The sequence below is a fragment of the Lepidochelys kempii genome, chromosome 8 (assembly GCF_965140265.1).
Source record: "Lepidochelys kempii isolate rLepKem1 chromosome 8, rLepKem1.hap2, whole genome shotgun sequence".
Lineage (NCBI taxonomy): Eukaryota > Metazoa > Chordata > Testudines > Cheloniidae > Lepidochelys > Lepidochelys kempii.
Genome location: NC_133263.1, coordinates 54,842,751 through 54,869,689, shown reverse-complemented (window position 1 = coordinate 54,869,689; position 26,939 = coordinate 54,842,751). Strand labels below are relative to the sequence as shown.

The following is a 26,939-nucleotide window of genomic DNA, read 5'->3' as shown; positions in this document are numbered from 1 at the left end:
TCCGTTTTACAGTAGAACCTTAGAGTTATGAACCCCTTGGGAATGGAGGTTGTTGGTAACTCTGAAATGTTTGTAACTGAACAAAACGTTATGGTTGTTCTTTCCAAGGTTTACAACTGAACATTGACTTAACACAGCTTTGAAACTTTACTCTGCAGAAGAAAAATGCTGTTTTCCATTTTCTTTAGTAGTTTATGTTTAACGCAGTACTGTGCTGTATTTGCTTTCTTTTTTTTGTCGCTGCTGCTGCCTGATTGCATAATTCTGGTTCCAAATGAGATGTGTGGTTGACTGGTCAGTTCATAACTCTGATGTTCTCTGTGTATATATATTAACTGACTTCCCCCCTCCCCTGCCCCTTTCTTTTTTTAGTAGCGGGGGATAATCTCTCTCTTGCGCGGGATCTAAGGATTTTGCGGGTGGGAGCAGGATAAAAATGCAAGAGCAGGTGGGAGTGGGAGAAGGTATTGCAGGGTGGGACAGGAGCAGGATTAAAAAAACTGTCCTGCGCAGGGCTCTACCACCTACATCAAACAAAGCAGGGGCAGCAGAAGGTATGCAGTGCATATATGTATGGCCTCTGAAAGTTCAGAGAAAGTTAGCATCCATCTATCAATTCCCACAAGAGCATAGTCAGACTCCCCCTCTCATGAGATGAGCTCTCTTCACTGTTACAAATCCCGAGAGAAGATTTAGGTAAGGTCCTCTCAAAGCAGATAAACCAAAACAATCCCAGCAGAAAAGGGGGAGAGAGAAAGAGTCTGTATTCCAACCCCCACTTCAAGAGGCAAACCGTACATGCTAAGTCACCATCCACTTCCCCCAAATAAAGGAACACTCAAAGAAAGTCATGGTATAAGGGGTTACAAATATTCAGACTTTATTATAAATAAGAAATACTGTTTTATACATAAAAAAAACTGAAAGTGTTGCATTTTGTTCACCGCCCCAGACAGCAAGACCACAGATTAAGGCAAAAGCTGAAGTGAAGGCACATATGGAGGAGACCACAGGCAAGAATAAAATGAGGGAACTGTTGTGTGTTCCCTGTGACAACCAGCATTCTACCAGCAGCCTTCTTGTCATCACATTATGCAAAGAAATAACTGGACCTATACAATGACATAATGGGGCTGTACGGCAGTAGTGTATTAAGAGATTGCTTATAAAGATCCTTTTTTAAAAAATAAAAATCTGTTAAAAACAGCTTAAGAAAAAGTGAAAAGCCAGAAACCTTAGGCCTGAGGTCAGCCAGGGCATGGTGTTGCCTCTTTGTATCTGCTCTTTCCACAGCCTTGGCAGAGGTGACATGGTTAGGAGGCACCCACAGGACCAGAGCAGCCAGCCAGGAAATACTGATATGAAAGTCCCAGAAGTGCGACGGGCGAAGGCAGCTCTCCTCCACTGGTGGGATTAGGAGCATTCACAGGCAGGGGAATTCCAAGTCAGTTTTTGGTAAATTGTAACAAGCTCTGGGAAAAAAGCAGGAGACGTGAGGGCGGGCTGGAACCACTCTCCCCTGCCCAGTAGCTCTGTCCCTGATGCTGTACAGAGCCCCAAACTGAGCTCTCATTTCTCGCACATGTAGGAAGGCTACAGATTCAGCATTTAGACCTCTACTGGGCGTATAATAGTGCTACAACTCCCAGGAGCAAAGCCACAACCATCAAAAATCAGCATCTCACTTTCATTAGTCAGAAACAAAGATGGTAACCAGTTTCTTATGAGCTACACACCTCAGAGTCCTTCGAGGGGCTGGGGCTGGCTCTGGAAGAGAGGCTGGGTGCCCCATCATTGGGCTGCACACAGAGGCTAGTGGGTTATTATTAATACCACAGAATAGAGATACTGCAAACACAAAGGAGGGAAGAGAGCAGGAGCCTGGCCAGGGGAGATGCCTGACCCCAAAGGAATAATAAATGGAAGAGATATATGGTGCACGTGTAGTGATGGTTAAAAGGAAGCAAGTAGAGGAGAACAGACCGTGCCATTCTGGAAATAGGACCGAGTATATTTACACACACACAAAAAGATAGACTTCCTCACTCTATAATCAAGATAAAACAAACAGACACAAGACAAAAAACCCACATTCACTCAAAAATATCAATTTGAAATAATTAATAGCACCAGTGTGTGTCAGATAATAATTTCTTCCCCGCTACGCAAACGTACAAAGTTGCATAGTGTTTAAGGATAGATATATATGGATCTCAAAGGCAGGTGGTGTCAGACTGATCTAATGAGAAAACTCAACGGGGGGGAGTTAAAGGCAACCCCTCCCCCCACCCTACAAGGCAGCTTAACTAGGTGGGAGCAGGTGTCATTGAGTTGGATAGAAATTCTAAAGAGGCAAGCAGTGGCAGCTGTGTGAAATACTGTGCGTGCTGGATATCTGCCATCAGAGCTAGGCCTGAACAATCTGTGCTGCAGCATCTTAGGAAGACTGTGAGATCAGCAGGAAAACAGGGATAGGATGATAACAAAGGCAAGCCTGATACTGTAGTGTAAAAATACCATCCCCTGATAGCAAGAGGATGGAGAGACAGACCCTTACATCTCTATCTTAGACACCCATTTTCTACCTGAAGACATCAACTTCATATTCAGACAAACTGGTAAAAGCGCTCTGCTTTCTTCTATAAAAGATCTTAGTGGCTTTAAAAAAATCTGTCTGTCTCTCTCTCACCCTAGAAGTTTTCTTTTGAGACTCCTAGTAACTATTACTGAGGAGATCCGAGCTGATCACTTGCAAGCTTCCCTACCTGGAGAATTGGGTTAGGCAGCTGTTCACAGATATGAGACAAAATTTCTAGTTTATAGGCCAACAGTAATGTTGTTGAGACCTATCACCCCATTCTTCTCCCTTTCCTCCCTCAAGCTCTTCTCAGAGGCTGTATATCTTTCTCAGTAGATGGATATACTGCACTCTAGAAAGATGCTAAACCATTTGGTAGATGGCTACCAAATATTTTGATTGGCCACTAATTTACATAGATTTTTTTTTAAAATAGTTAACATTTGGGGAAGGGGATTAGTGTTCTTTATGAGTGCAGCTATACTGGCCATTGTAATAATACTTTGATAGCCAACCCTTTCCTTCATAGAAACAGCGAACTCTGGGACTGAGGAGGTTTTAAGGTGTTAGGGGGAAGAGGAGAAAAACGAGAGCTAGTTTGCCCCACAGTACACCGTCTCATGTGGTCATTTCTGCACCACAGTAAGAGTAGTCCAAAACATTTCACATCCTTGTGCAAATCAAAGGGACGTGTGTATGAGAGAGGGGCAGAGGTGGAGTGTTGAGGAAGAGAAAATTTATAAAAAAAAAAACCCTTTGATGCCCCGAAATTGTTATTTAATTTGCTTCTCTTTAAAACTTTGCAACTTTTCCTGATTTGGAAAGAAGATAGCAACTGTGAGCAGCGGAGAGCTGGGGATTTGAAGAAGGTACTCTGTGTGTTAAGGCACTCCATAGCCAAACAATTGCTCCACAAGTCACTGGGGGAATGCTCCCCCTCCCACCCCTAGCACACCCTTAGGGTTTCTCAATAGACGGGGTGTTGAAACATCCAGACGGCAAGGTCTTCTTGATGTCTTCCAGGTTGTTAATGTCTTTCAGGATATCCTCAATGTCCCTGTTGTAGGCCTGTATGGCTTCGTCCTGCCGCCTGGCTGCATCCTCCAATTCAGCCACTTTCCGGTCCAGGTCACTATCTTTCATCTGATCTTTGGCCGTGTTCAGGGTACCCTCGATCTCATTCAGTTTGTTCAAGTCCACTGGGTCCAGTTGCCCTAGAAAACCAGCAGTGCACACAGTGAATTCCACTAACATTTCATGAGGCTGTTGCCTGCTCTCAAGCACTTAACCAGTAGAGTGCAAATTATGGATTAATACAGTGGAACCGTCTTACGGTGAAATAACTGTTTTCAGAGCATTAATACTAACTGGAATTGCTACTGGCACTTTCAATACCATGAAACAAAGCAAAACTACCATTACACTTCACAAGGTGGAGTTTCAGAATAAGTGGGTTCCTCTGTATTTGGATGCAAACACCACACTTACCTGAGCCCACCACAAATAAATAATAAGCCTATCACCCAGTCTCTATACTCCATGGGTAACAGGTGACTTAAATGATCCTAACTCATTGCACACATCGTGGGCCAGATCTTCTGCTGCTTTATACAAGCTGAGGATATGGATCTTTTTGTTTTCAATAATACATTTTTAAATGTTGTCTTTAATGTAATTTAATAACAAAAGGTCAGAAATTCCATCTTGCGGGTTCTTAACATAAGCTTCACTTCTACAGTTTATAAGCTTATATGATCCCTATGACTGAATCACAGCTGTGCAGTATATGGTTAATTATTCTCTACTTGCCGCTGGGCTAGGGCTTTGCAAACATAGGAGGGATTTAGCAAATCCTAACTCAAGTCTTGGGATGTAGCAGAACTTGGAATTTTTTAAAAAGCAAGGCGTTTATTGTGAATATACATTCTTCCGACAAGCTGTTCATGACACAAGGACAAAACTCCAGGGTGGGCAGCGTGGAGGGGAAGAAGAAGGTTTAACGAGTTAGGGAAAATATTTTCCATTGTAATTAACTGAAGTCCTGTTGCCTTTAGAAGACTATAGTAGTGTCTAAAGCCAGCTGTTGCTCTCATTTTACTTTCAATGTCTATTGGAGAGACTCTGTTGGTGGCCTCCTTTGTAGGTGACTGTGTCTGAGAGAGAAGAGGGTGGAAGGACCACCTGGTTCCTTCTCAACCCTTCATTTTGGCTCTGAATAGGAGCTTTCCCTTTCCTCCTTTCCTGAAGAAGCCAGGGCATGCTTGTCAAAAGGGCTCTAGACTCCTCCAAGCAGCAATATTAAGATCATGAACCTATTTATCAAAACGGGAGCTAGTGGGCTTTTCATCATTTCTCTGCTCTCCTTCTCTGCTGGGGGACCATCACAGGAGATGGAGTAACCAAAACGGTTATTTAAGTCTCCAGAAGCAGAAAGGAATATAATCTGAGCATAGGACACAAACGAGGACAAAGAGATCTCCTCACATACACACACCAGCCTTCTTTCTACAGTAAGGGCCAAACAGTCTCAGACACTGCAGAACTGAAAGTCACATCTGCAATGCTCACACAAAGCAGCAATGAACACACCACATACACTGTGAGTCTTTGTGGATAACCCACAAAATACTGATTCAGAAATAAATAATTTAATGGACCACTAGACACCAAGCTAATCCAAATAAATAATTTAATGGACCACTAGACACTATGCTACTTTTTTCCAGCTTCTGCAATAAAACAATGCTCTGAAGAAGAAGGCAAGTTTGTTTAGGAGCAGAATTCTGCTAGGAGTGGGGAGAGTTGTAAATTAGATATATACCTAGCTGTCCCAGAAGGTCATTAATGATGGTGAGCAAGCTGTTAACAGAGTTCTTAGCTTTTCTTGCATTGTCTTCTGCCTCTTGGGCAGCCTGTGAAGCCTGTAGAAAAAAAAAGGGTGTGTAAATGCAATGATGTCAAAGTGGTCAGGATCATAATGGATTTGCCTCTCCTCATCGCAAAGCTTCCCCACCCAGCGCTTGCCTTCCTAGATCATTAAACTTGCCCAACAACACCACAACGGGCTATTCTCATATGTCTCTAGACACTGTTTTGCATCCCTGGCTCCTCTGTTTAGGATAATAATCCCCAACCCCTTTCAGTCTTAGATCTGTATCACAGCTCAGATGCGTGAATATGGAGAGCAGGGCAATAGACATATCAAATTACTTAACCTTCTATGGGAAAACTAATAATGGAGGAGGCTTCCATTGGACAAGAGAGACCATTCTGGGCTGCAATCATTCTTTCATTTAGAGATGGGGCAAGTCTTAGGTCATGGAAGTCTGTCTCCAGACTATAAAGTTGCGGCAGTGCTCTATAGTTAAAGTTACAAGAGGCATTATATTCTAATCCTGTTTTTTTTCTCACTCTTACAAAACTTAGTTAAAAAAAAAAAGTCACTAACTGGACTTGAGACCCAAACCAGATGTTTTTGCAGCCGGACAGCCGATAAGATACTAAGAATGACAGAGCCACCATACCAGCTTTCACCACTGATACCAGTATCCACTCTTCTTACTGTCCCACACACTGTATTCAGCTCCCAGAATAACTCACCATGCCTGCCATCATCATATCCTGATCAGCATCCTCCTGCTTCCTCTTCAGCTCCTTCTCTGCATCTTGCAGCTGTTTCAGCATGTCATCCACTTCTTTGTCTAGCTCTGTCACATCAGAAAACGTCTTGTCGGCCTCAGATTTTGTACTGGCAGCATTCTAAGGTCAATGTAGATAAAAGGTTCAAAAAGGATGGAACATGCAGGATACAAAAGAAAATTCTTCACCCCTTTCTTTCTCCCATAATGCACCAAAGGGCAAGTTTCTCTGCTGTATGTGCCATTTCTGATGGGAGGCAAGCTCAACCACACAATTCAGCAGTAGATTTCACATCTACTCATCTCACTCCCTGGAGTTTACACAGTGGGTTGTGAAAACCATGTTAGCTCACCATGGGCTTACCACCACTCAGTCGGGCAGGAAGTGCATAGTCCCATCAGGACAGACGGGGCAGAAATAAATTTACTCAGTTAATTTTACTATTTCACAAAGAGTGACTCAAACAGTGCTGTGAGAGTCTCACCTTCTGGACAGAATTTGCAATTTTCTCAGCATCGTCTGCTTTGTTCTTGGCTTCTCTGGCATCCTCAGCAGCATTACCAAGAGCCAGCTCTGCTTGCCTTGTCTTATTATTGGCCTCAGCAATGGTTCGAGTAATGGCAGGAATCTTCTTCAGTGCCTCCTCAGCGGCCGTCTTGTTATCATTCACACGCTTGTCAAAATCTGATAAAAATTCAGGAAATGTTTTGCCTCCTGTTCTGGAAGGCTCAGACACTTGTCAGGCCAAGGAAACCTAGCCAGCAGCCTAGCAAGCAGCGCAGCCTATGCTACCTTTAAAATTGGAGGGAAGAAGAACAATAGGGGACGGGGGGCAAGCTGGTCAATGCCTTTGAAAGGAGTGCTATGGGTTCTGTTATAGGAGACACACACGCTGGTGGTATCATAGGTGTTAACCCAGGATGTACTGATTGACTGCACAGGCAGTCAGGGCAGTATTTACACTGATATAGGAATAGAAGATCAAGTTTATTATTGTCTTTCTCCCTTCTGGCAAATGCAGTGCTCCGATCTTCCAGAATACCAGTGACTGCGGATCAGGGGGGTTTGAGGCTCAATACGCAGACTGTATAGTGATGCTAAATTATAAGTGGAGGCTAGCAATGTAGGTTTATGGTCGCTGTTGAATGAAAAGTTAGTTTCCAGAGGCAAGAGCTTAAACCACACAACTCCCTAAACCAGTTTGCCTCAGATGGAAGAGGCCCAGTCATTATACAAACCATGTACAGCTATTGTCCCTAGAGGTCTCTCTCATACCTCTCAGGTTGCTGAGAATGTCATTGGCCTCCTCTAGTGTCTCTCTCCCCTTCTTGGCAGCTTCTTCAGCCAGAGCTTTGGCAGCATCTGCTCGGGCCAGCAGCTGGTCGGCAGTCTAGAGATACATAACACAGCTCAGCATATTCTCGTCTTCTGTAGAACAAAATCTAACCACGCAACAATGTGTCATGCCAGTGGCCCAGCAAATCCCAGACCAGTACAAACAAAGGGCTCATTACCAATGACAGACTATGTTTTCTCTACACAATCATTTGAGGGGTACCTGTTCCCATGACACAGCCCCACATAGCACAGTCTGCTGCTGTTTATGCCCTCCAGTGAGAATCTCAACACCACTGCATTTTCACTAGCTTTTCCTATTTTGTGTTCAGAACCTGTGGTTTACTCCCTCCACCCACCTTGATGTCCACAAAGTCAGTTATTAGCAGCATAAGAATGAATGAATCTCTCAGATCTGGTCTGTCATTTGCTTCCTTAGGGTCATTTCACAAAGTAAGAGCCTACGCACCCCAGAACTAACCTGTTGTTCAGTCCTTCCTTTCTCCAAGAGATTCTTCACTTCCAACTCCTTCCCTTTCATGTCCTCTCTCAAATCCTCATAATCCATCAACTTCCTGTCAATGAGCTGATCCAGCTCCTCTGCCTCCTTCTTGATCTTATTTGCCTCATTCTGTATGTAAAGATCGGAAACAAAACCAGCTTCTGTGAACATAACAGAACTTCTTTGCAGGGAGACAACAGATACACGGTGTACTTTCCTGTGCTCAAAAGAGACAGAAGCTGCAGTTAGACTCCTACTATTCTGTTGTTACCAATTTGATGTTCAAAAATTCTTAACAGGATCAGGGCCTCACTGTGCTGAATGCAATACAAAACACAGAGAGAGACAGTCCCTATGCAAGAAAGCTTACATCAAACTCTCTTCTAGTGTGTGTGTATGGTGGGGGGGGGGGGGGGGGTAGGAGGAGAGAGAATGGGAAAGGGAACAGCTTAGAGGGCTCGGCATTAGGTCTGAGAGTCTTGCTTTCCCTAAAAGCAGGTGACTGTCTTTCATCCTTCAGAAATGGATAAATAGAGAAACATGCAATTTCCTTTGTGTGGGTCTTTCTGATGAGGACTGAAATGTCAAGGTCCTGACTATTCCATACAGACAAAAATTACATGGCACTTAAACATACAGGTGATAGCTCTGGTATTGTTTGCAAAGCACTAAACAAGGCATTAGTAATTTATCACACCAGTTCATATTTGCCCCCATTGATCTTTGAACACACTGTGCATGTTGCTTGACTCAGATACCTCTAGCCCCTTGGAGTCCACAGCAGGAAGACTGGTGAGATTAGCATAGATCTGCAGGGCCTTATTCCCAGCTTCCTCTGCCTCTGCATGCACCTTGTTAGCCTGTTTCTCTAGGTCTCGTGAAATGTTTTTTGCTTGATTATACCTAAGAGACAACAGAGTATCCAGTTAGCCTACGATTTCATTCTTTTACTGAATCAGAAAAAGAGGGATAAAATTGTCTTGGCAGAAGTGAAGACAGAAGTTGAAATAGAGAACTCACATGAAACCTACTGCTTAAAAGCAGGTACCTCCCACCAGCCAAAGTACAGAGGACATCTTGTTTTAAGCACCATCCCCCTTCCCCATTCAAACCCAGGAGAGAATAATCTGCTTTCTGTTACTGACTCACTTCCTGTTGAGCTCATCTATGTCACTTGCAGTTTGGTTCTCTCCTGCCAGTGTCTTCAACAGCAATGTATACGCTTCTGTGGATGTATCATTTGCTGCCTTTGCTATGCGCACAATGTCATCAGCTTCTTGTTTGTGTCTAGACAATATTACAGAGGGAAAATAATCCAATTAGAATTACCAGCCAATTTTATTCCCATCTACTCCTCCCCCTCTCCTCTCCCAGTACCACAGTTAGGGTGCTAATAAAGCGGTGTTGTCTCCCCAGCCCACTGCCAACACACCAGTAAAGCTTGTGAGAGCAACTGCAGGGTACTACTATGATTTTACATTTCTACAGCATGGTGTTTAGGCCAAAGGTTGCCCTCATCAGTAATACTCATATACAGCTCTGATGACTACAGGTCCCAGAACTCAATGCCCCACCATTGATCCAAGCAGCTGCAGCTTTGTATTGAGCAAAAGGAGGCTTGCTCCATTCCAGGCAAATTAAGGTTAGCCTTCCATTTCCCAGCAGGGGCCCATGCAGCCCTCAAGAAGGCAAAAACCAAGTGCCCTACCCTTACATTGCCACTTTGTACTGGCGCACTGGGCCTTACCGTTCAGCCAGTTTACGAGCCTCTTCTGCCAAGAGAGTCATGTTGTTTGGGTCACCACTGGAGTCTGGTGGGGTAATGGACTGAAAGCAAAATCAAATATCATTTCAGAAGCTATTCTTTTCTCTTTTGTTGATTGTCACTTTAATTATTCATAGTCATGGATTGCAGACTTGTGACTGCTCTATTTCTCATTTCTTACATTAGTTTGCAAAGTCTGAGATTTTTAGCATGGGTTCTTCCCCAAAAACAAATGCTTCAAGATTTTGTTTAGGATGTGTAAGTGTGTGTGAAAGAGAGTGACTGGGGACCACAGTGGGAGGCAAAGTGGTTACAGAAATCCCTTAGGGTTGTTTATGAGTGCTGGGATATACACAGCTCACCCAGTATACAATGGAAGAGCCAACAAATCTTGTACAAAGATATACATGTTTCCCATTCAAGTGCTTTTATAAGCAGCAAGTACAAAAATGTAAAACTATGAAGAATACCAGGAGTTTCCTTTCAACTAGTAATATTTTTCTCATTTGTTTGTGCCATACACACTAACAAATCTTATCCCCCGTTTTATTAGATTCTCTATGATGTTAAACACACAATGTTACAACCCAAGCTTAGTGCTAGTTTGTGATGAGGGGCAGGGAGGAGAAATGTACTCAGGACATTAAGAAACTTATTCTACTCACAAAAATGGAAGACAATACACAATAGGGCGTTTACGTCACAAAATACTCACCACATTGGCAACTGCCATCTTTGCCTTCTCTAGCATATTAGAAGCTACTTCAATCAGGTCCTCTGTGCCCTCCACCCGCTCTCGGGCTTGCTCAGCTAGGCCTTCAGTCTCCCTCACTGTATTTTGGATGTTCTGTAATCGGCCAAGCTGGCTTGCCAGAGTGCTGTTAATTTTCTTGAGACGATCCATCAGGTCCTGATCCACATCTGAGGCGAACAACATAAAAAGGGAGAAAGCAAAATTAATTACACTGGAAGCATGAGTTGCAGAAATAAAACATTTGGTAAGTCACTGCCGTCTGCAACATGTTGGTAGGTTAATCCCTTGTTGAAAGGGGTCCAGAAGAGCCTTTTAATGAGAGGGTAATCGGCTTACAATCCAAGTCATTACCAGAATGTGCATAAAAACCACAAGAAATGAAGACACCTCTACCTTTTAATGCTCCTGCTGGGCATTAAGCGTTTGTGAGCACATTTGGCCAGAATTTTGAATACAAGACCTGGCACATAAAGGAGGTGGACAGTTGCTTTACAAATGAATTATGTTCGAAGTATGAAACATTTGTTCCACCTATTCTATTAGGGAAGCAGTTTGCAAATTTTGGAGCTGAGCCCTCCTTTGAGGTACATTTTTTGGTTGCACCCCCCTAAACAGACAAAAACAGACACATGCAAAAGTACGCCTGATAAACCTAACAGAGACTTTAATGCAACTTTAATTATATTACCTACACCTGTAAAGTTTCAAATACACGGATACTGACCAATGGCACAGCCGAGACTTCCTCAACGTTGCAGCCAGGCTGCCCCGCTAGGGCATGGACAATACCTGCCCCTCGCTCCCTCCTACTCGGGTTTCCAGGGTGGAGGAAAGTGCATGCAATGGTCTCTGGAGGTGAGTCATGGGGTGGAGGTGATGCCCGGGCTGTGTGGGGCTGGCACAAGCTACCTCCCATGCTCAAAATGTTCCTCAAGGGTGTGTGCCCCAGTTTGAAAACTGTATTAGGGTCAAATTCTATCCAAAAATGCACAGATAAAGGGGCAAGCCATGCACTGTTCTCTGCTGCACAGAGAGGTAGACAGTAAGGAATCTTCACCCCCCAGGCTCCAAAACTGCTTTGCAACCACTGTTGCATACCTGAGAAACAACAGCCTCCACAGCTTGTGCTCCTGCTCCACAAGGAGGAGAGTAACAGTTGGCAGATCTACACAGCAACAGATTCACCAGCCTGGTGTCTTTCCTCCCCATCTTAAAGCCTTCCCAACTATGTGGCTGGGCAAAGAGCCCCTCTGGATCTGGGTTCTGCAATGCTATAGGAGGTAGAAACCTCTCCATGGCCTCCCCAAACCCTGCCCTAAAACTGATAAGTAAGGTGAAACTATTACAGTTCTTGAAACAGTGACTAATCTGATGGATACAGTAGAAGACACCAAGACACAGCAGGGCCACCCAAGGAGAGAGAGCGCTTAACAAGGTTTTGGGTTTTTTAAACCAGACCCTTAACATTATCTTAATATTGTGTACTATAAATACACATGTACGCATTCTGTGCATAGAGTGAGATTAATTTTAAAAAAATAAGAGCAACATGAAGGCTGGTAAATCAACTACAAATAAACAAAAATCCTCAGGAAATCCAAGAGTTAAGGTTCTATAGCAATGTTGCCCTGGCCAGATTACACACCCTGGAGGTTTTAATGTGAACATTTAACTAGTTTTAATTTACTGAACTACATATTCAGATAGAAAATACTACACATGCACAAAGTGTTCAAATTAACATGGTTGTTGCAGGAAATTGATATGAGGGGTTTTTGAGTACCTGTTCTCTCAACTTTAATGGTGAACTAACAGTTTCTGCATTTAATTTGCCTTTTATTTATTTCAGAGAGGAGCAAAAAACCCAGAGCTCTCCCTGCTATACTAGTGCACTTTAGCTTCACAGCCTTTCCTGAGATGCAGGCACCCTAAAGGTATGTCTACACAGCATTTTGGACTGAATGGGAGCAAGCCTCCCAGCCCGGATCGACAGGCTTGGGGAAGTGGGACTCATGCTAGCACTCTACATACACCTCTGGAGACAGCACTTTGAAGTTATGGCTCGGGCTGGGACTCAGGCTCTGAAGGTCAGTCCCCTCCTGAGGCCCCAGTGGCTCAAGCCCAAGCCCAAGCCATAATTTCGAAGTGCTGTCTATAGAGTTATCTTTAGCGCATCAGCATGAGCCCCACTACCCCAAGCCTCAGGCTCCCACTAGCTTCAAAATGCTGTGTAGACATACCCTAGGAGACCCTGAAGGTAAAGTGATCCCCTGCATGCTTAAGACTCTAAATAGCTTGACTTTAAAGAGCCACAAATCCCCCCAAACACTAACAATGCTGAACATTTAAACACTGAATTGACTTTTGTAAAAGGGGAATTATTTACCTCCTCAAGTGAGGGCTAGGAAACAAACCAACCAAAGCCCCCAATCCTATGACCACCTGTGCACTCGAATCACTTACGTAAGCAGTTCCAGCACCAACCGCTGCAAAGAACTATCATCCCAATTTCTGAAATGATCATGCACATTTGGGAAGGTTTCTCAGACAGCATGGACCTGCTCCTCCTATGCTGGCCAGCACACAGCCCACCTATATTCCCAGAGTTCAGTGCAATCACTCATGTAGTGCTGGACACCCTACAAGAGTCTCAGACCAAGACCTGTCAATCCAAACCACGACCTCCTTGGCTGGTGAATATGTCTTGAACTGGTCAGATGACATGGACTCAAGTGCCAGCACCATGCAGAAGATACAGAGGCTGACTGAAGCGGATACCCTTCACTACATATGACCACATCACGGTCACCAATATGGCTTAAGTGCTGGCCTGGGATCAGCTGATGAATGAACAGTGGCTGAGTGAAGCTGAACCCAAGCAAGACAGAGGTGATGCAGGTGGGCAGAGGAAAGCATTAGGAAGAATGTGCAGCCATGGCGCAGTCTCCTTTGGTTGAAGGCAAACACCCACAATTGGTCAGTTAAATCCAGGAGTACTCCTAAACTACTAACTACTACTCCTAAACTCTTCTCACTGACACTAAGCTCTCGCATAGTAGATGCTTTCCACCATATCTGGTTGGCTAGGAGGCTCCCTTCCATCTTGGAAGACAGCGACATGGCTTTGGTTACACACACTTTTGTCACAGCCTGCCTGGACTACAGCAATGCGATATACCTGGGGATGAAGCTACCAGCCCCGAAGAAACCCTAACTATCACAAAATTCTGCAGCATGTGTCATCCTCAACAGGGGCTACTAAAAGCACATCAAACCTGTCCTTGGCTCTCTATATTGACTACCCACAGCCCTTACTCTCTACACCTTCCATGGCCTAGGCCCAGCATATCTTTTAAAGATTGCCAAAAGCTCCATGAAGACCACGGTCGACAATTCAGCTCCTTGGGCACCATGGAACTCTCTACCAAGAGGGTAAAGCTTGTCTGTGTAGAAAACAGAGCTTTTTCCAGGGCTGGACTGAGACTATGGAACAAACTTGCACAGGAACTAAGAAGCACCACAAGTCTTATTCCTTTCTGCTCCAAGCTCAAGGTGTGTTTCTTTGACAACGGTCTTCTCTAACAAATGCACAACGTATATTTAAAACTATGCATATACCCAACATAAGTCACGTCACTTAGCGAACTGCTGAAAGACACAGACATACTATGGTGATGAGGACAGCATAAGATCCTACAGAGAACAGAGCTTGAACAAACCCGGAAAACAACCTACTCATCTCTGGGCTAAGACCAAACGTGGAATGTTTAGGCCCAAAGAAATTTCTCTGGGAAAGCTATGAGCAACAGCAGCAACATGCTACTGGTGAATACTATGAAAATAGACATACCCTTAACGTACCCTTAAATGTACATTTTTAAACAAGTAGAAAGATTTTCATAGTTAATAAGTAAAAGTCTCTTTAAATTAAATCCTGAAGCAAATTATCTGGCAACAAAAAGAAGCTTGGACCAGGAATTTAGCAAATCGTCAGCTCCATGGCACCCTCTGTCAGATCAGTTCAACCAACCTTTGCTGTTCTGTGCGTCTCGAAGCAAGTCCATGACATCTCTCTCTGCCTCCTTCAGTCTGTCCTCAAAAGCCTGATCAGTCACCGTTTCATCTCCAGTACCAAGGTTTGCTATTAGATTTTCCAGCTCCTGCAACCTCTCGCGTTGTTCTGCCACCTAAGCAAAGGAGATAGGGGGACAGAAATAAACAGCCTCATTCCAAAAGCTAAGACACAAAGTACTTGTCAGTTGTTTCAGCTTCCAGGAGGTGTCGCTCAGACACCTTGTGAGAATCTCCATGCAAGTACATCTAGATCCATGTCTGTCTCTCTCCCAAGAGTTCAGCCCCCAGCAAGCAGCAGAGGGGTATGCTACTTGGTGTTTGTCAGCCTCCAGCAGTAATAGGAGACAAGTAGAGAGTTACATTGCAGGTCTTACCTTATCTCTAACCAGTCTATAGCATGCAGGACATTCTTGACAACCAGGCCAGGACCGATTGTAGAAATAATTCTCTTCACACTGGTCACAACGGCTCCCCACAAAGCCTTCCTTACACTCACAGCGACCATCCTCCTTGCACTGTAGGGAGCGAGAGCCCTCGGTGTCACAGTCACATGCTGCGTAAAAGTTAAAGCATGGGAATCAGACTGGCTGGGAGAAAGACAGATCGAGAATTTTTCTGAACTGCAGACTATTATCTGAAAGACCACCGCAGCAGGGCACCAGCACACAGTTTGAGGCTTGACACTTCTGCGCACTGTATCAGGCAAAGCGCAAGATGTAACTTCTCAGTTTGAGACACTTTTCACACCAGTGCCCCACAATCTGACCTCTCTGTATTGGTCCATCTCATTAGAATGATCTGAAAATAGTTAATCTACTCTCTCAGTAACAAGGAAGTTGGAAAGAAGATTTAGATACAGCCCTGTATTTGTATCACATTTACACTTTGTTTCTTCTCAGGACTGAGTCAGCAACGTATGGGCACATTCCAGAGTAGAGACGCAGGAGCTTAGACAGCAGAAAACAGAACTGTTCTGGAAACATATTCAGAGCAAGTGATTATGCCAAAGAGAAGCAGATGTCTACAAGTAAATGCAATCAGAGTCCCTCAGAGACAGAAAAAGAAACTCTTACAAATAAATCAAGATTCAAACACCCTCCCTGGGACCAGGTCTCACCCTCTGTCTGCGATGTGGACACAATAAGACAACTCTTGTTTGTCACATTAAACATGGTGCTGGTGAAGTGAGAAGGCAGCAGCAGCGGGCAGGCAACGAGAGGATGAGAAAACGGAGACACGCCGTGTTCGTTTCCGCTTCCCCTCCTTCTCCAACCCACCAACACTTACGTTTGCAGCCTTCAGGTCCGAATCCGAAGTGGTTGACCTCACATCTCTTGCAGTGCTGCCCAGTGATGCCTGGTTGACACTCACACTGCCCTGTTTGTATGTCACAATGGCCATCGGTGGAACCCAGCGGATGGCAGTCGCACCTGTTGAAGGAGACTATATTTCAAGTGACAATAAAAAAAACAGCAAAAACAAAAGGCTGCACTTGCACCTTTCATTCGAGGATCTCAGAGGTACTATACAAGCAGTAAGCCTCACATCTCCCATGTGAGGTGGGTATTGCTGTGCCTGTCTTTGATGTGGAAAGCAAGGCACAGAAATTAACTGAACTGTGCAAGATCACGCAGGGACTGAGCTAGGAATGGGATCCAGAACCCCCACCTACCAGTCTTCGCCTGTAATCATAACATGGTTTCTATTTATAAATTACCCTTCTTTATAGAACCTTATCAGATCTGCTCCATGACTAATCCTCTCCTTCATGAATAATCCTGTCCTCCTGTCCTATCAATGTTCACAAAAAAAATCCCATCCTCCTGTTATGGATGCTGAAATCAGGGTTAAGCACATCCCCCCGAAAAACAGACTCGCTGCCATAGCTGCGGGTCAACCTCACCTGTCACAGCCACGTCCACTCTGTAGGTTGTAGAAGCCAGGCTCACAGGCACTACAGTCCCTCTCGGTGACACGTGGCAGGCACTCACACTGCCCAGTTACTTGATTGCAGCTTGTCTGCTGGTTCACTGTTCCATAAGGATTACAACTGCACGCTGCCAGAGATGGAAAGGGGAACATGTTCCCAGTAATTAGCAGGAAACCAGCACTGTAAGCAGCATTAGACTGGAGCCTCCAAACATGCCAGATAGCACAAGAATGCAAATCGTAAGCTGCACCGCCATACTACATGCAATGCCCATACTGTGTCAGGCCACTGGACAGGCTTACAGCATAGGCATTTTATCAAGCCATAACCATCAGCATAGTATGAAATCTAGCACTGCAGTTGACAAGTCTGCACACAGCACTGAAATCGGACTTCTGACATTTTCCTTAATATTATGTCAGGCCAAGACAGAGCACAAAAGGACAGATCTGTGTGGCCAAAACATTCGATCATTCCAAGGATGTGCCAGTGAGACTAAGAAGGGGCATCTGTAGCCATGAAAAGGGTTCTGATTTTCACATGTGAATCAGCTGAGAAAGGCACTTACCCTTGCATTTAACCTCAGGGTTGGAGGCTAAGGGGTTCCCAAAAAAACCATCTTTGCACCGGTCACAGTAGAAGCCAGCCGTGTTGTAGATGCATTTCAGGCATTCCCCTGTCAAGCGGTTACAGTTCCCCACGGCATTGGGATCAATGTTGTCACTGCACTGGCAGAGACGGCAAAGCCTGGCAGGGCCATTTTCACCAAGTGGATCTCCAAAATAGCCGTCGTCACACAGCTCACATCTTTTACCTGGGGGCAGGACAAACATACATGTCACAGTAGGCAGCCAGCAGTTACAAGGTAACCTGGATTCCCCTACAGCAGGGGTTTTCAAACTGGGGGTTGGGACCCCTCGGGGGTCACGAGCTGTCAGCCTCTACCCCAACCCCCGATTTGCCTCCAGCATTTAAAATATATTTAACACCATTATAAAAGTGTTTTTAATTTATAAGGAGGGGTCGCACTCAGAGGCTTGCTATCTGAAAGGGGTCACCAGTACAAAAGTTTGAGAACCACTGCCCTATAGCCTCTCCTGCAAAGAGAGTCCCTCAGCACCTTTTTCCTCATCTGATGTGAAGTAACCAGGAAGAGGAGATCAGGCTTCAAAGCACTGCAATGGAGGAGTCAGTCACAACCTCCAATAGTTAAAGCTACCTTTGGATTTCCAGTTAAACTGTGATTTAAAAACCTTTGTGTCACTCCAAAAATACTCTGATTTGTTCTTAAGAAACATGCCAATGAGATACTAATACACAACTTTCCACATACAGTTTTTCTCAATATTCTGTCCACTTGAAAAGTCTAAAATAGTGTCTCTCAACCATTTTGATGCCAGGGACCTGCTTGCTCCATTCCTAAAGTGGGTCAGGGAAATCTCAGACAGGGGCTGGTCCACAGACCAGTCATTGAGAAACACTGGACTAAAAAGCCACTAATTTTGCAATCTGCAAGTCATAATTTTTGTGCCACTTGAATATCACAGATCCCCAACCTGTTCCAGACTTCACACACTAGTTAAGCTATACTCCAGCACAGACTAAGTTCCAAAATATAAAATACAAAAAATGACTGCCCCTATTAATTGTAACAACTGAGATCAGCTAAAGCCGACAGACAGATATATGGAGACTCACCAACCACTTTCATTACAGGAGGCTGTGATGCTGCAACAAGGACGGAAGATTCCATATAGAAGACAGCCCTGCAGCAACTCCAACTCCCCACCCTAGGCAATCACTGATACACAACTGGGCCCCTCGGCCTCCCTAGGCAGCACATGACAAACTTTGTCCACAGTTAATCCCTCACTATATATAGACTCCCTGCACAAAACAGCTCAATACTCTTCTCTGCTTCACAATGCCACTGCTTCCCATAGTCCTCCTTAAGATGTTAGTGGTGACCCTGCTCTGTCGACCCCTTTAAGACGGGGATGGAAACCACAGAATATTTGACAGACCCCCTCACACAAGCTAAAAGCTCGGCTTCTCAGGCTGCTCTTTCACATGCAAACCTCCCCCTTTCCCTTCCATCACATCACAATCACTTCACCACAAGTGGGGACACATTGTGAGGGAGGTGAGGGCAGCAGAGCCCAGCAGGCTCAGCAGTGACTAGTGTGGGCATGCCAGATACGGCAGTAATAAATAAAGATAAGCCTGAATATTCAAGGCAATCTGAATCTAGATCTGAACTTAGCAGTTCGAGCCAATAACAAAACACACAATCCGAAAAAAAAAAATATCTATTGCATGTCTGTGCAACGCCTCCAAGCTGATCTGTAGATGGCATATTCTTGTGTTTGAGCAGACACAGAAAACTGTGCAGGGACTCAGAGGCAGTCATCTAGCCAAGTGTTTGTAAGCTTTTTAAGGGTCCTCTTCTTTTGACTCCCTGGTGTCAAGCCTAAATTCAGCTGAAGGCCTTGCCACTTTGAGTTGTATTTGCTGGTTATAGACAAAAAAGGCTTTACTTAAAGGGTTAACACCCTCATCTACTTTATGATTTACTATTTAAAATAAGATACAGATCTGCGGAGACATTTTTTTTAGGCTGTAAAAAACAATGTGGATTTGTACATAAGTTGACCTGTCCTGATGAATCACTGCAGCCTACGGCTTCCTAGGCAGAACAAACCTGCGGCAGCAAACGACATGCAACGTCTGACAGACTGGCAGAGGGAAGATATGCCCTATAATTTTATCCTGATTTGAACAGAAAAATTCAAGAGCTCTCACGCCTGTTTTAATGACAATCGTATTCCATTTTCCACCCAGCTCCACATGATTAACAATGCTCAGTATCAGAAATGATCACGGCTCGTGTATCCCAAGTATTTTCAGACTTTGCTCAGACTAAATTTCAGTTTCTTCACTCAGGAAAGAGAGAAACATTTGGCTTTTTTCAATTCATAGAATCCCAAGAATAATGGCAACAAAGAGCTCGATACTAGTTACCGAGCGGTCTGCTAAGAAAAAAGCAACCACAAAATACAGAGGGGACCAGTTCTGCTCATTTCTCTTTACTGTGCAAAGCAGCAGACCTGGTGTAAGAAGCTCTCTCTGGGCAGGGATGTGGAAGCTCTGAATAAAGAACGCACCTGTGGTACCAGCAGGACAGTTGGTGCACACCACCTCCTTAGTCTTGGGCACTACGGCGCAGCTGGAGCCCCCTGGACATGGACATGGCTGACAGTCTGAGGAAATGCCTGTAGTTGCATCTCCGTAATACCCATCACTGCACTTCTCACAGTGAGGGCCTGCAGTGTTATCTCTGCAGTCGCAAGCACCTGTGGGGTTGTGAGGGAGCGGGGGAGAGAAAAATACAAGGATATGTTTTTAATATTGTTCCAGTCATTATCCCCATCCCATCCCCCACACAAAGAAAAAAAAAATAAAACAAAACAAAAAAAAGTCAGATCTCCTCCTGCTGCCACCCTCCCCCACAGTCTTCCTCCTTACCAGTCTCTGGGTCACAGCTCTCACTGTGCCCATTACAGGTACACAGCACACACAGACTGTATGGCCCAAGGCTAGGTGTCTCCCTCCTATAACCTGGGGCACAGTGCTCGCAGAATTGCCCATGGTATCCTGCTGGGCAGGTGCAACTCTCCACCCAGGTTGCAGGGGTTCCAGGCTCAGGACGAGCACTCACAATAGTGACATCATCCAGGTATCCAGCACCTGGAGAGATTGGGAAGGGAAGCACTTAATTACCCACACATGAAAAATGGTATGATATGAGCCCAATACAGTATATTTACACACAAAAGTCAGAGATAGACCACACAGTGTCGGAAGAGATGTGTTTGCTATTGCTTTTGCAGGAAAGTCAGCAGTTGCTTAGGTTGATGAGAGAAGGATGCCAGGTAACCCAGAGAGAACAAAGGCCAGAAAGCAGAGAGGGCTGTTCCCTATGGATGAGATACACAGGTATGTAGAGGTGGCAGCTTGCCAAACAGCCGCCATGCAAAACATAGCAGGGTTCAAAGAACACGATTTGTGTAAATACATTTTGGCAGTAAAAATCATGCCTTGTGTGTGCACTGTTTATAGTTCTATTCAGAAACCAAGAATGGTTCCTAATCTTCCCGGCTACAAGGACAGACAAGCCCTCTTGAATCTTTAAAATGTATGCAGTGAATTCTTCATACTGAAGAATTCTGCCCACTCTCTTTTGGGTTTTTCTCCTCCAAAGTCATCTCCCCTCAGTACCTTAAGGCGACTTTCCCTAGCAATTCCTCTTAGGCAGAGTTCTATGACAGATGTAAAATGATTGTTATATGTTGATGTAAGGGTGTTTGCTCTAGTGTAACAGCTCTAGAACTCCAAACAGAACCCCACGTATCATGGGATATTAGCAGCAGCTGGAATGCTCATCAGATAAGTCACGTTGCCCACTTTCTACCCTCTATTTTATTATTGGTACATTCCTCTTGTGTAAAAAAATTCCACTTCAAATTCTTGTAGATTCCCAATCTAAAAAGTTCATACTTTTTTTTTTAATAATCTATTTGTTTTAGCATGAAAATCTCTCAAGGGTGTTCAAGGCCATTGATGTTCTGTCTCTAATCAGAGCCAGTTCCCACAGCACCTCCTTATGTGGAACTCCCACTAAAGTAAACAGAGGTTCTGTAAAATGGGGAGGTTTGGGGATCAGGCCTTTCCCACTTAGAACAATTCTCTCTCATCAGTTGTGTGTTTTCCTGTCTCTTTCCTCTTTACATTACAATTGTAATAGCCGTAGAGTAGGTGTCACACGTGTGTTAAAGAATCCTGGCATCTCTACAGCCACTTCCTTCAGAATTCTGGGGTGAATCTGGTCTGCTCCCGGATTTTCATTAATCAGGTCTATACATGGTCATGACAAAAATGCTAAAGACATTTTTTTTTAAAAGCCCAAAGGGACAGAGACTGTGGATCCTTCGCCTTCTGCAAGGGCTTCGTAACACAGTGACAGTAGGTACCCTGCAAGTGGCCCAGGAAGCAAGATGTCATAAGGCGGACTGATGCAAAGCATGAGTCATGGACTGACAACCAACCACCCTTAGGTATTTATAATTAGGCTCTGAAATATGCTGGCCACTGTCATTCTGCAGTAGTGAGATAATCTGCTCCTCTCCCATATACAACTGTTGTGGAAACCACACCATGTCTCATCCCTAGACCCACTTTCCCAAGTAGTGGAATGACTCACTTCTCTCACTGTATGTCCCACGGATCTTGATAGAAGTCAAGTTGTAAAGCAGCTTCTGAAACTCAAATGGGGTAAGAGAAGGCCTCCACGGGTAATCTGTTGCTTCATGGAGCCTATGGAAAAGAGGTATGTATAATTTTCTATGCTTATAGCTTTCACATGCTGATGGCTGTGCTCTTTCAATGGACCATTCGAGCAATTATATGCTGTTACAACACATTTAGCATATAATTATGTTCTACTACTAGGCCATGTGCACTGTATTCATCTGATTGTATGATTATGAATTCCATTTCGAAAAAACAACATTAACAGTTCTGCTTTTCTTACTGTCCCTTCTGAGAACACTGTCCACCCCAGGCTAGATTCCTGTTACAGCAATTACTCTCCTTCCTCCCCAGTCAGCCCCGACTCTTTCAATGTTACAGGGAACACTCACTCACCTGAAGGCATACTTCACTGTATTCTCACTAGGATAGGAGTTGCCCTGAGCAATAAGAGGCACAGATACTCTAAGCCCTGCCCCTTCAAGCACCAGGTCCTCTGCAGAGAGACGAGTGTCCCGCCTATCCACCCGAAAGGAGAAGGTCAGATTTTGAGCATAACTCAAAACCTGATTGCCCAAAAACTTGTCTGAAACAGAAACAAAACTCTTATCATTAGGGGCAGAAAAGTCAACATTTACTATATGGTAACATGGTGAATTTTTAGAGAGATCCTCGTCTCTGACTCTACTTACCAGGTGCAATGAAATAGATAGGGAAATAGCTGTCTGAGATAACAGAGATGTCCTGGGTTTCCACACTCCACTGGAGTAAAATTTCAGAGCCATCTCGCTGTTCAGCACGCCACTCTTCCTCCCCTGAAATACAGATTTATAAGGGGAAATGCTCCATGAGGTATATACTGTGACATTGCACTCCATGTTTTACGAAAATGTGTTTACAAGCGTGAATATAATGTAACTGGAATATGCTTCATGCAAAAGGTCTCTTGTAAGGTATCATTACAAAGCTTATAATCTACAGAGTGTGTTCATCCTATTTGTATGAATGTATCATTCTTGTATCAAACTAGAAATATGAAGTATTACTCTGAGGTCCTATTGTAATTATGCAAAGTGTGGTCCATTAATGGTGGCTTAGGATCTTGATGGCTCCCATTAACTAGAACAATTGGTTGTAAATGGCTCTGTTTACTTGTAAGCCTTCCTGTATTCGAGTGAGAGTCAGGCTGGAAAGAACGGAGGCTTGGGGTCCCACCGGACATGTGAGCATGTCACCTGGTACTGGAATCCATCCTAAACCTGGTGCTTTTCCATTTAGAAGGAGGGGTAGGGACCAAGAGAGAAAAGATTCCCACCTTGTGCCAAAGCTATAAAAGGGGGTGGAACAGAACAAAGGGGGCTGGAAGTCATGAGAAATCCCCTAGTCAGCACCGGAGCCGGAACTGACAAGACTAAGAAGGAGTCTAGTCTGTGAAAGAAGCTTATTGGAAAATAAGGCGAGGGTGAGATTTACCTGTATTCAGTTTCTTAAATGTGTTAGACTTAGACTTGCGTGTTTTGTTTTATTTTGCTTGGTAACTTACTTTGTTCTGTCTGTTATTACTTGGAACCACTTAAATCCTACTTTTTATACTTAATAAAATCACTTTTGTTTATTGTAGAGTAAGTGATTAATACCTGGGGGAGCAAACAGCTGTGCATATCTCTCTATCAGTGTTATAGAGGGCAGACAATTTATGGAATTTATGAGTTTACCCTGTATAAGCTTTACACAGAGTAAAATGGATTTATTTGGGGTTTGGATCCCATTGGGACCTGGGTGTCTGGGTGCTGGAGATAGGTGACTTGCTGAGCAGTTTTTGGTTAAAGCCTGCAGCTTTGGGGGTGTTGCAGCAGACTAGCATATCTGGCTCAAAAAGGTAGGGTTCTGGAGTCCCAAGATGGCAGGGGAAATGGGCTCAGAGGTAATTTCAGCACATCAGGTGACAGTCCAAGGGGGTCTCTGTGACCAAACCAGTCACAGATACCATATCACGCATGAAACACAATCGTGTCGCCCAGGGAATATCTAGCTTACATTTTATGCACTGGTGCAAACATGCTTTAGGAAGTTTGTGTCATTGTTTCCACCCTCTGACAAAGAAAAACTGCTACGTTACCAGTTAAAACCCAGAACATACAAAGTACTAACTTCACGCACGTTATTCCCACCATTTTCTCTAACTTTCAAAGAGCAGAGTTTTTAAAAAACCGTAATACTAAGTAGGGAGAACATGCAAATATCTGGGGTTTTGTGAAATTTGTAGAGACTTTCCTATTTTGAAGTTCAGGCTTCCATAAAACTGTGTTTTCCAGAGGAAATTTAATTAAGAAACGTGATTTCCAAGCTGCATAGGAGCCCATACAGCTTACTGCTGCATGAAAGCAAAAAGAGATTGTACAAAAAGTGGGTCTTGCCCTGATTTTAGGTCTACCAACGAAAACAACAGGAAGCAGCCAGAAGCCACATTTTGCCAAAACCACACTGAACTCAAAACCCAAGAGTTGTTACATTATAAGGTTTACAAGCCCAAACTTTTGGCTAGGTTTTCAAATTGAGCAAATGCCTTCTCCTAGCTGCCGGCATTAAGTAGAAAGAGAAGTGTTTACATCCTCAGTACACAAATACATTAAAACATTTCAAATCTAGATGCCTAAAGTCATGCACATAAACCCATATTTGGCCACCTAAATAAAAATTGCTTGATGTTTGAAGATGCTGAGCACCTGCAACTCCTATGGACTTTAATGCATATTGTAGGTACTCAGCACTTCCGAAAGTGATGCTACATATTTAGGTACCTACAGTTTGAATGCTTTGGCTACAGTAACCCAGCACAGGGAAAGGGGAAGAGGAGCAGAAGGAAAGAGTTAATTTTTAGATTGAAGTCCATAGCACAGCCTTGAAGTCAAAGGAAGATATCTCTTTACCAGTCTGGAAGTTGGAGATGATGCTGTAGATACTGTAGCCAACGGCATTGGTGCAGACCGAGGAGTGACCAAAACAGAAGCAAGGGGTGCAGCCTCTCAGATTGGCTGGATCCAGATTGAAAAATCCAGGTTTACATCTAAAAATGGGCAGGAGTAAGAAGTTATTTCTTCATCTTTTTTCAAAACACACAGTGACCAAGAACACTCCTGAGACATATGCAACACAGCTATTGAAAGGGCAAGTCACCTCTCACAGTGGAATCCCTCCACATTGTCCTTGCAGGTACATCGCCCTGTTTCAATACTGCAGTCATCTGTGCTACCAGCAGGATTGCATGAACATAGCCTGATGGAGACAGTGGAGAGGAGAAAGAAACCCACTGAGAACTGTGTACAGAAACCAGAAGAGAAGAAAGTTTACAGGAAAATTCACACACTCCCCTCTTGAGCAATAGCTCCTTCACTTTCTACTTTAACTATAGGAAAAGAATCCTTTACCTGCACCCAGCCTCTGAGAGGGAGTGGAACCCTGGCTGGCATCGGTCACATTTATCTCCCATCACACCTGGTTTGCAGCTGCACCGGCCGTAGTTATCACACTGAGTGCTGAGAGAGCCTATGGGAACAGGAAAAAAAGGGAACTTTAACAGAGCGTGTGATTACATTAGCTGTTGCAGATCAAACTGTGTGCTAAGAGAGCTTTGGGGGAAATGCAGGGAGAGGGAACAGAAGAACAGTGATGTGTCACTCTAAGGTCTAGAATGAAAACTTGCCAAGAGCCTAAGGGCAGCATCTGATTTACATGACTGTTCATAAACGTGCATCCCCCATGACATCACTCAAATGATATTGTTACATCTGTGCATCCATAATAAAGCTGTACTGACCTTGCACTTGTTTAGCTTCCCCTTCCCTCTCTCCCATTTCTATTCTCATTTTCTCCTTGTACCATTTTTGCTCCTTTCCATTGGGTTTTCTACCTTCTGTCTCTTCCATTTTCACTGTTATCTCTGCATCTCCAGTTTATCCCATGCAGTCTTATTATCCTTCCCTCAGTACAGCACTCGCAGTCTTCTTTTCCCCACCCTCCTTTTCCCAAGTCTCTTTTCTGCACCCCAATCATCTTCATTTCCCCCTTTGCCTAGGTACCCCCTGATCAGTTCCCCTCACACACATATTTTCTTCCTTGGTACTCCCACTTCTCTGCCTTCTCAAGCCCCACCAAGTCTACAAGTGCTGCTAGCTCTCACACAGATAATACCCAATAGGCCCCCTCTCCTAGCCCATGCTTGGGGTTAGACTGTCTACATGTAGGTTTCCCTTTTTCAGCCAGCCTGGGCTCTCCCCAACTTTCCTGTATTGCAAGATAGGCTCCTGAGCATGGGCTGTTCTTGGCCAGGTCAGCCTTCTCTTTTGCTGTCTGTGGTCAAGGAGTGAGCTCCTAAAGGACACAGTGCTGGAATAGCTCAAACTTCTTCTCCTCCCTATCAGGAGGCCAGATGACAAGAGTACTGAGAAGGAGCACTTGGCCTTACATAGCTCACATGCCACACGTCATACTGGTAGAATTTAAATGCTAAGAAACCGCTATACATCACACTGATAGACTTTGAATGCTAACCCAAATAGTATCGAGGAGGTTTGGTAGAGGAACACATGACCCCTAACCAGGGGTGACAGTAAGTCGAATGACTTGCCAGCTCTGGACCCCAGAAGGGGCGGGGCCTAGGGCAGAAGGGGCAGGGTTGAAGGGGTCAGAGCCAGCCTCAGCCCACCCTGTAATGTAAGTGCCCCCCACCACCACCTGGGTAGCAGCAGCAGCAGCCCGGGGCTCTGAGGGCTATTTAAAGGGCCCAGAGCTCCCCTCTTCTACTGCTCCGGCCCTTTAAATAGCTGCTGGAGCCCCGCCGCTTCCCCAGGTAGAAGCAGGGAAGCCGCGGGCCCTTTAAATAGCCCCCGGAGCCCTGGGGAAGCGGCGGGGCTTCAGCGGCTATTTAAAGGACCGGGGTGGCAGAGACAGCTGGAGCCCTGGACCTTTAAATAGCCCCTGGAGCCCCCCCCACCCTAGGGCTCTGGGGGCTGTTTAAAGGGCCCAGGGCTCCCCTGCTTCTACCACCCCCGCCCT

At 44.6% G+C, this 26,939-nt stretch overlaps 1 protein-coding gene across 1 annotated transcript in view; it reads right to left on the bottom strand.

Annotated features, from left to right (window-relative positions):
- Nucleotides 1–856: 856 nt before the first annotated feature.
- LAMC1 (laminin subunit gamma 1) overlaps nucleotides 857–26,939 on the bottom strand; it is a 133,567-nt gene continuing 107,484 nt past the window's right edge. The window contains exons 6-28 of the mRNA XM_073356621.1: nucleotides 25,313–25,430; nucleotides 25,062–25,160; nucleotides 24,815–24,951; nucleotides 22,577–22,699; nucleotides 22,281–22,470; nucleotides 21,838–21,950; nucleotides 20,103–20,324; nucleotides 19,742–19,930; nucleotides 17,146–17,391; nucleotides 16,551–16,704; nucleotides 15,935–16,077; nucleotides 15,022–15,200; nucleotides 14,604–14,760; nucleotides 10,535–10,740; nucleotides 9,802–9,881; nucleotides 9,204–9,341; nucleotides 8,813–8,957; nucleotides 8,034–8,183; nucleotides 7,493–7,607; nucleotides 6,702–6,901; nucleotides 6,179–6,337; nucleotides 5,400–5,499; nucleotides 857–3,792 (exon numbers count right to left, since the gene is read on the bottom strand). Of these exons, the coding sequence (XP_073212722.1) occupies nucleotides 3,536–3,792; nucleotides 5,400–5,499; nucleotides 6,179–6,337; nucleotides 6,702–6,901; nucleotides 7,493–7,607; nucleotides 8,034–8,183; nucleotides 8,813–8,957; nucleotides 9,204–9,341; nucleotides 9,802–9,881; nucleotides 10,535–10,740; nucleotides 14,604–14,760; nucleotides 15,022–15,200; nucleotides 15,935–16,077; nucleotides 16,551–16,704; nucleotides 17,146–17,391; nucleotides 19,742–19,930; nucleotides 20,103–20,324; nucleotides 21,838–21,950; nucleotides 22,281–22,470; nucleotides 22,577–22,699; nucleotides 24,815–24,951; nucleotides 25,062–25,160; nucleotides 25,313–25,430 (3,620 nt within the window). The 3' untranslated portion in view covers nucleotides 857–3,535. The remainder of the gene's footprint in view (nucleotides 3,793–5,399; nucleotides 5,500–6,178; nucleotides 6,338–6,701; nucleotides 6,902–7,492; nucleotides 7,608–8,033; nucleotides 8,184–8,812; nucleotides 8,958–9,203; nucleotides 9,342–9,801; nucleotides 9,882–10,534; nucleotides 10,741–14,603; nucleotides 14,761–15,021; nucleotides 15,201–15,934; nucleotides 16,078–16,550; nucleotides 16,705–17,145; nucleotides 17,392–19,741; nucleotides 19,931–20,102; nucleotides 20,325–21,837; nucleotides 21,951–22,280; nucleotides 22,471–22,576; nucleotides 22,700–24,814; nucleotides 24,952–25,061; nucleotides 25,161–25,312; nucleotides 25,431–26,939) is intronic.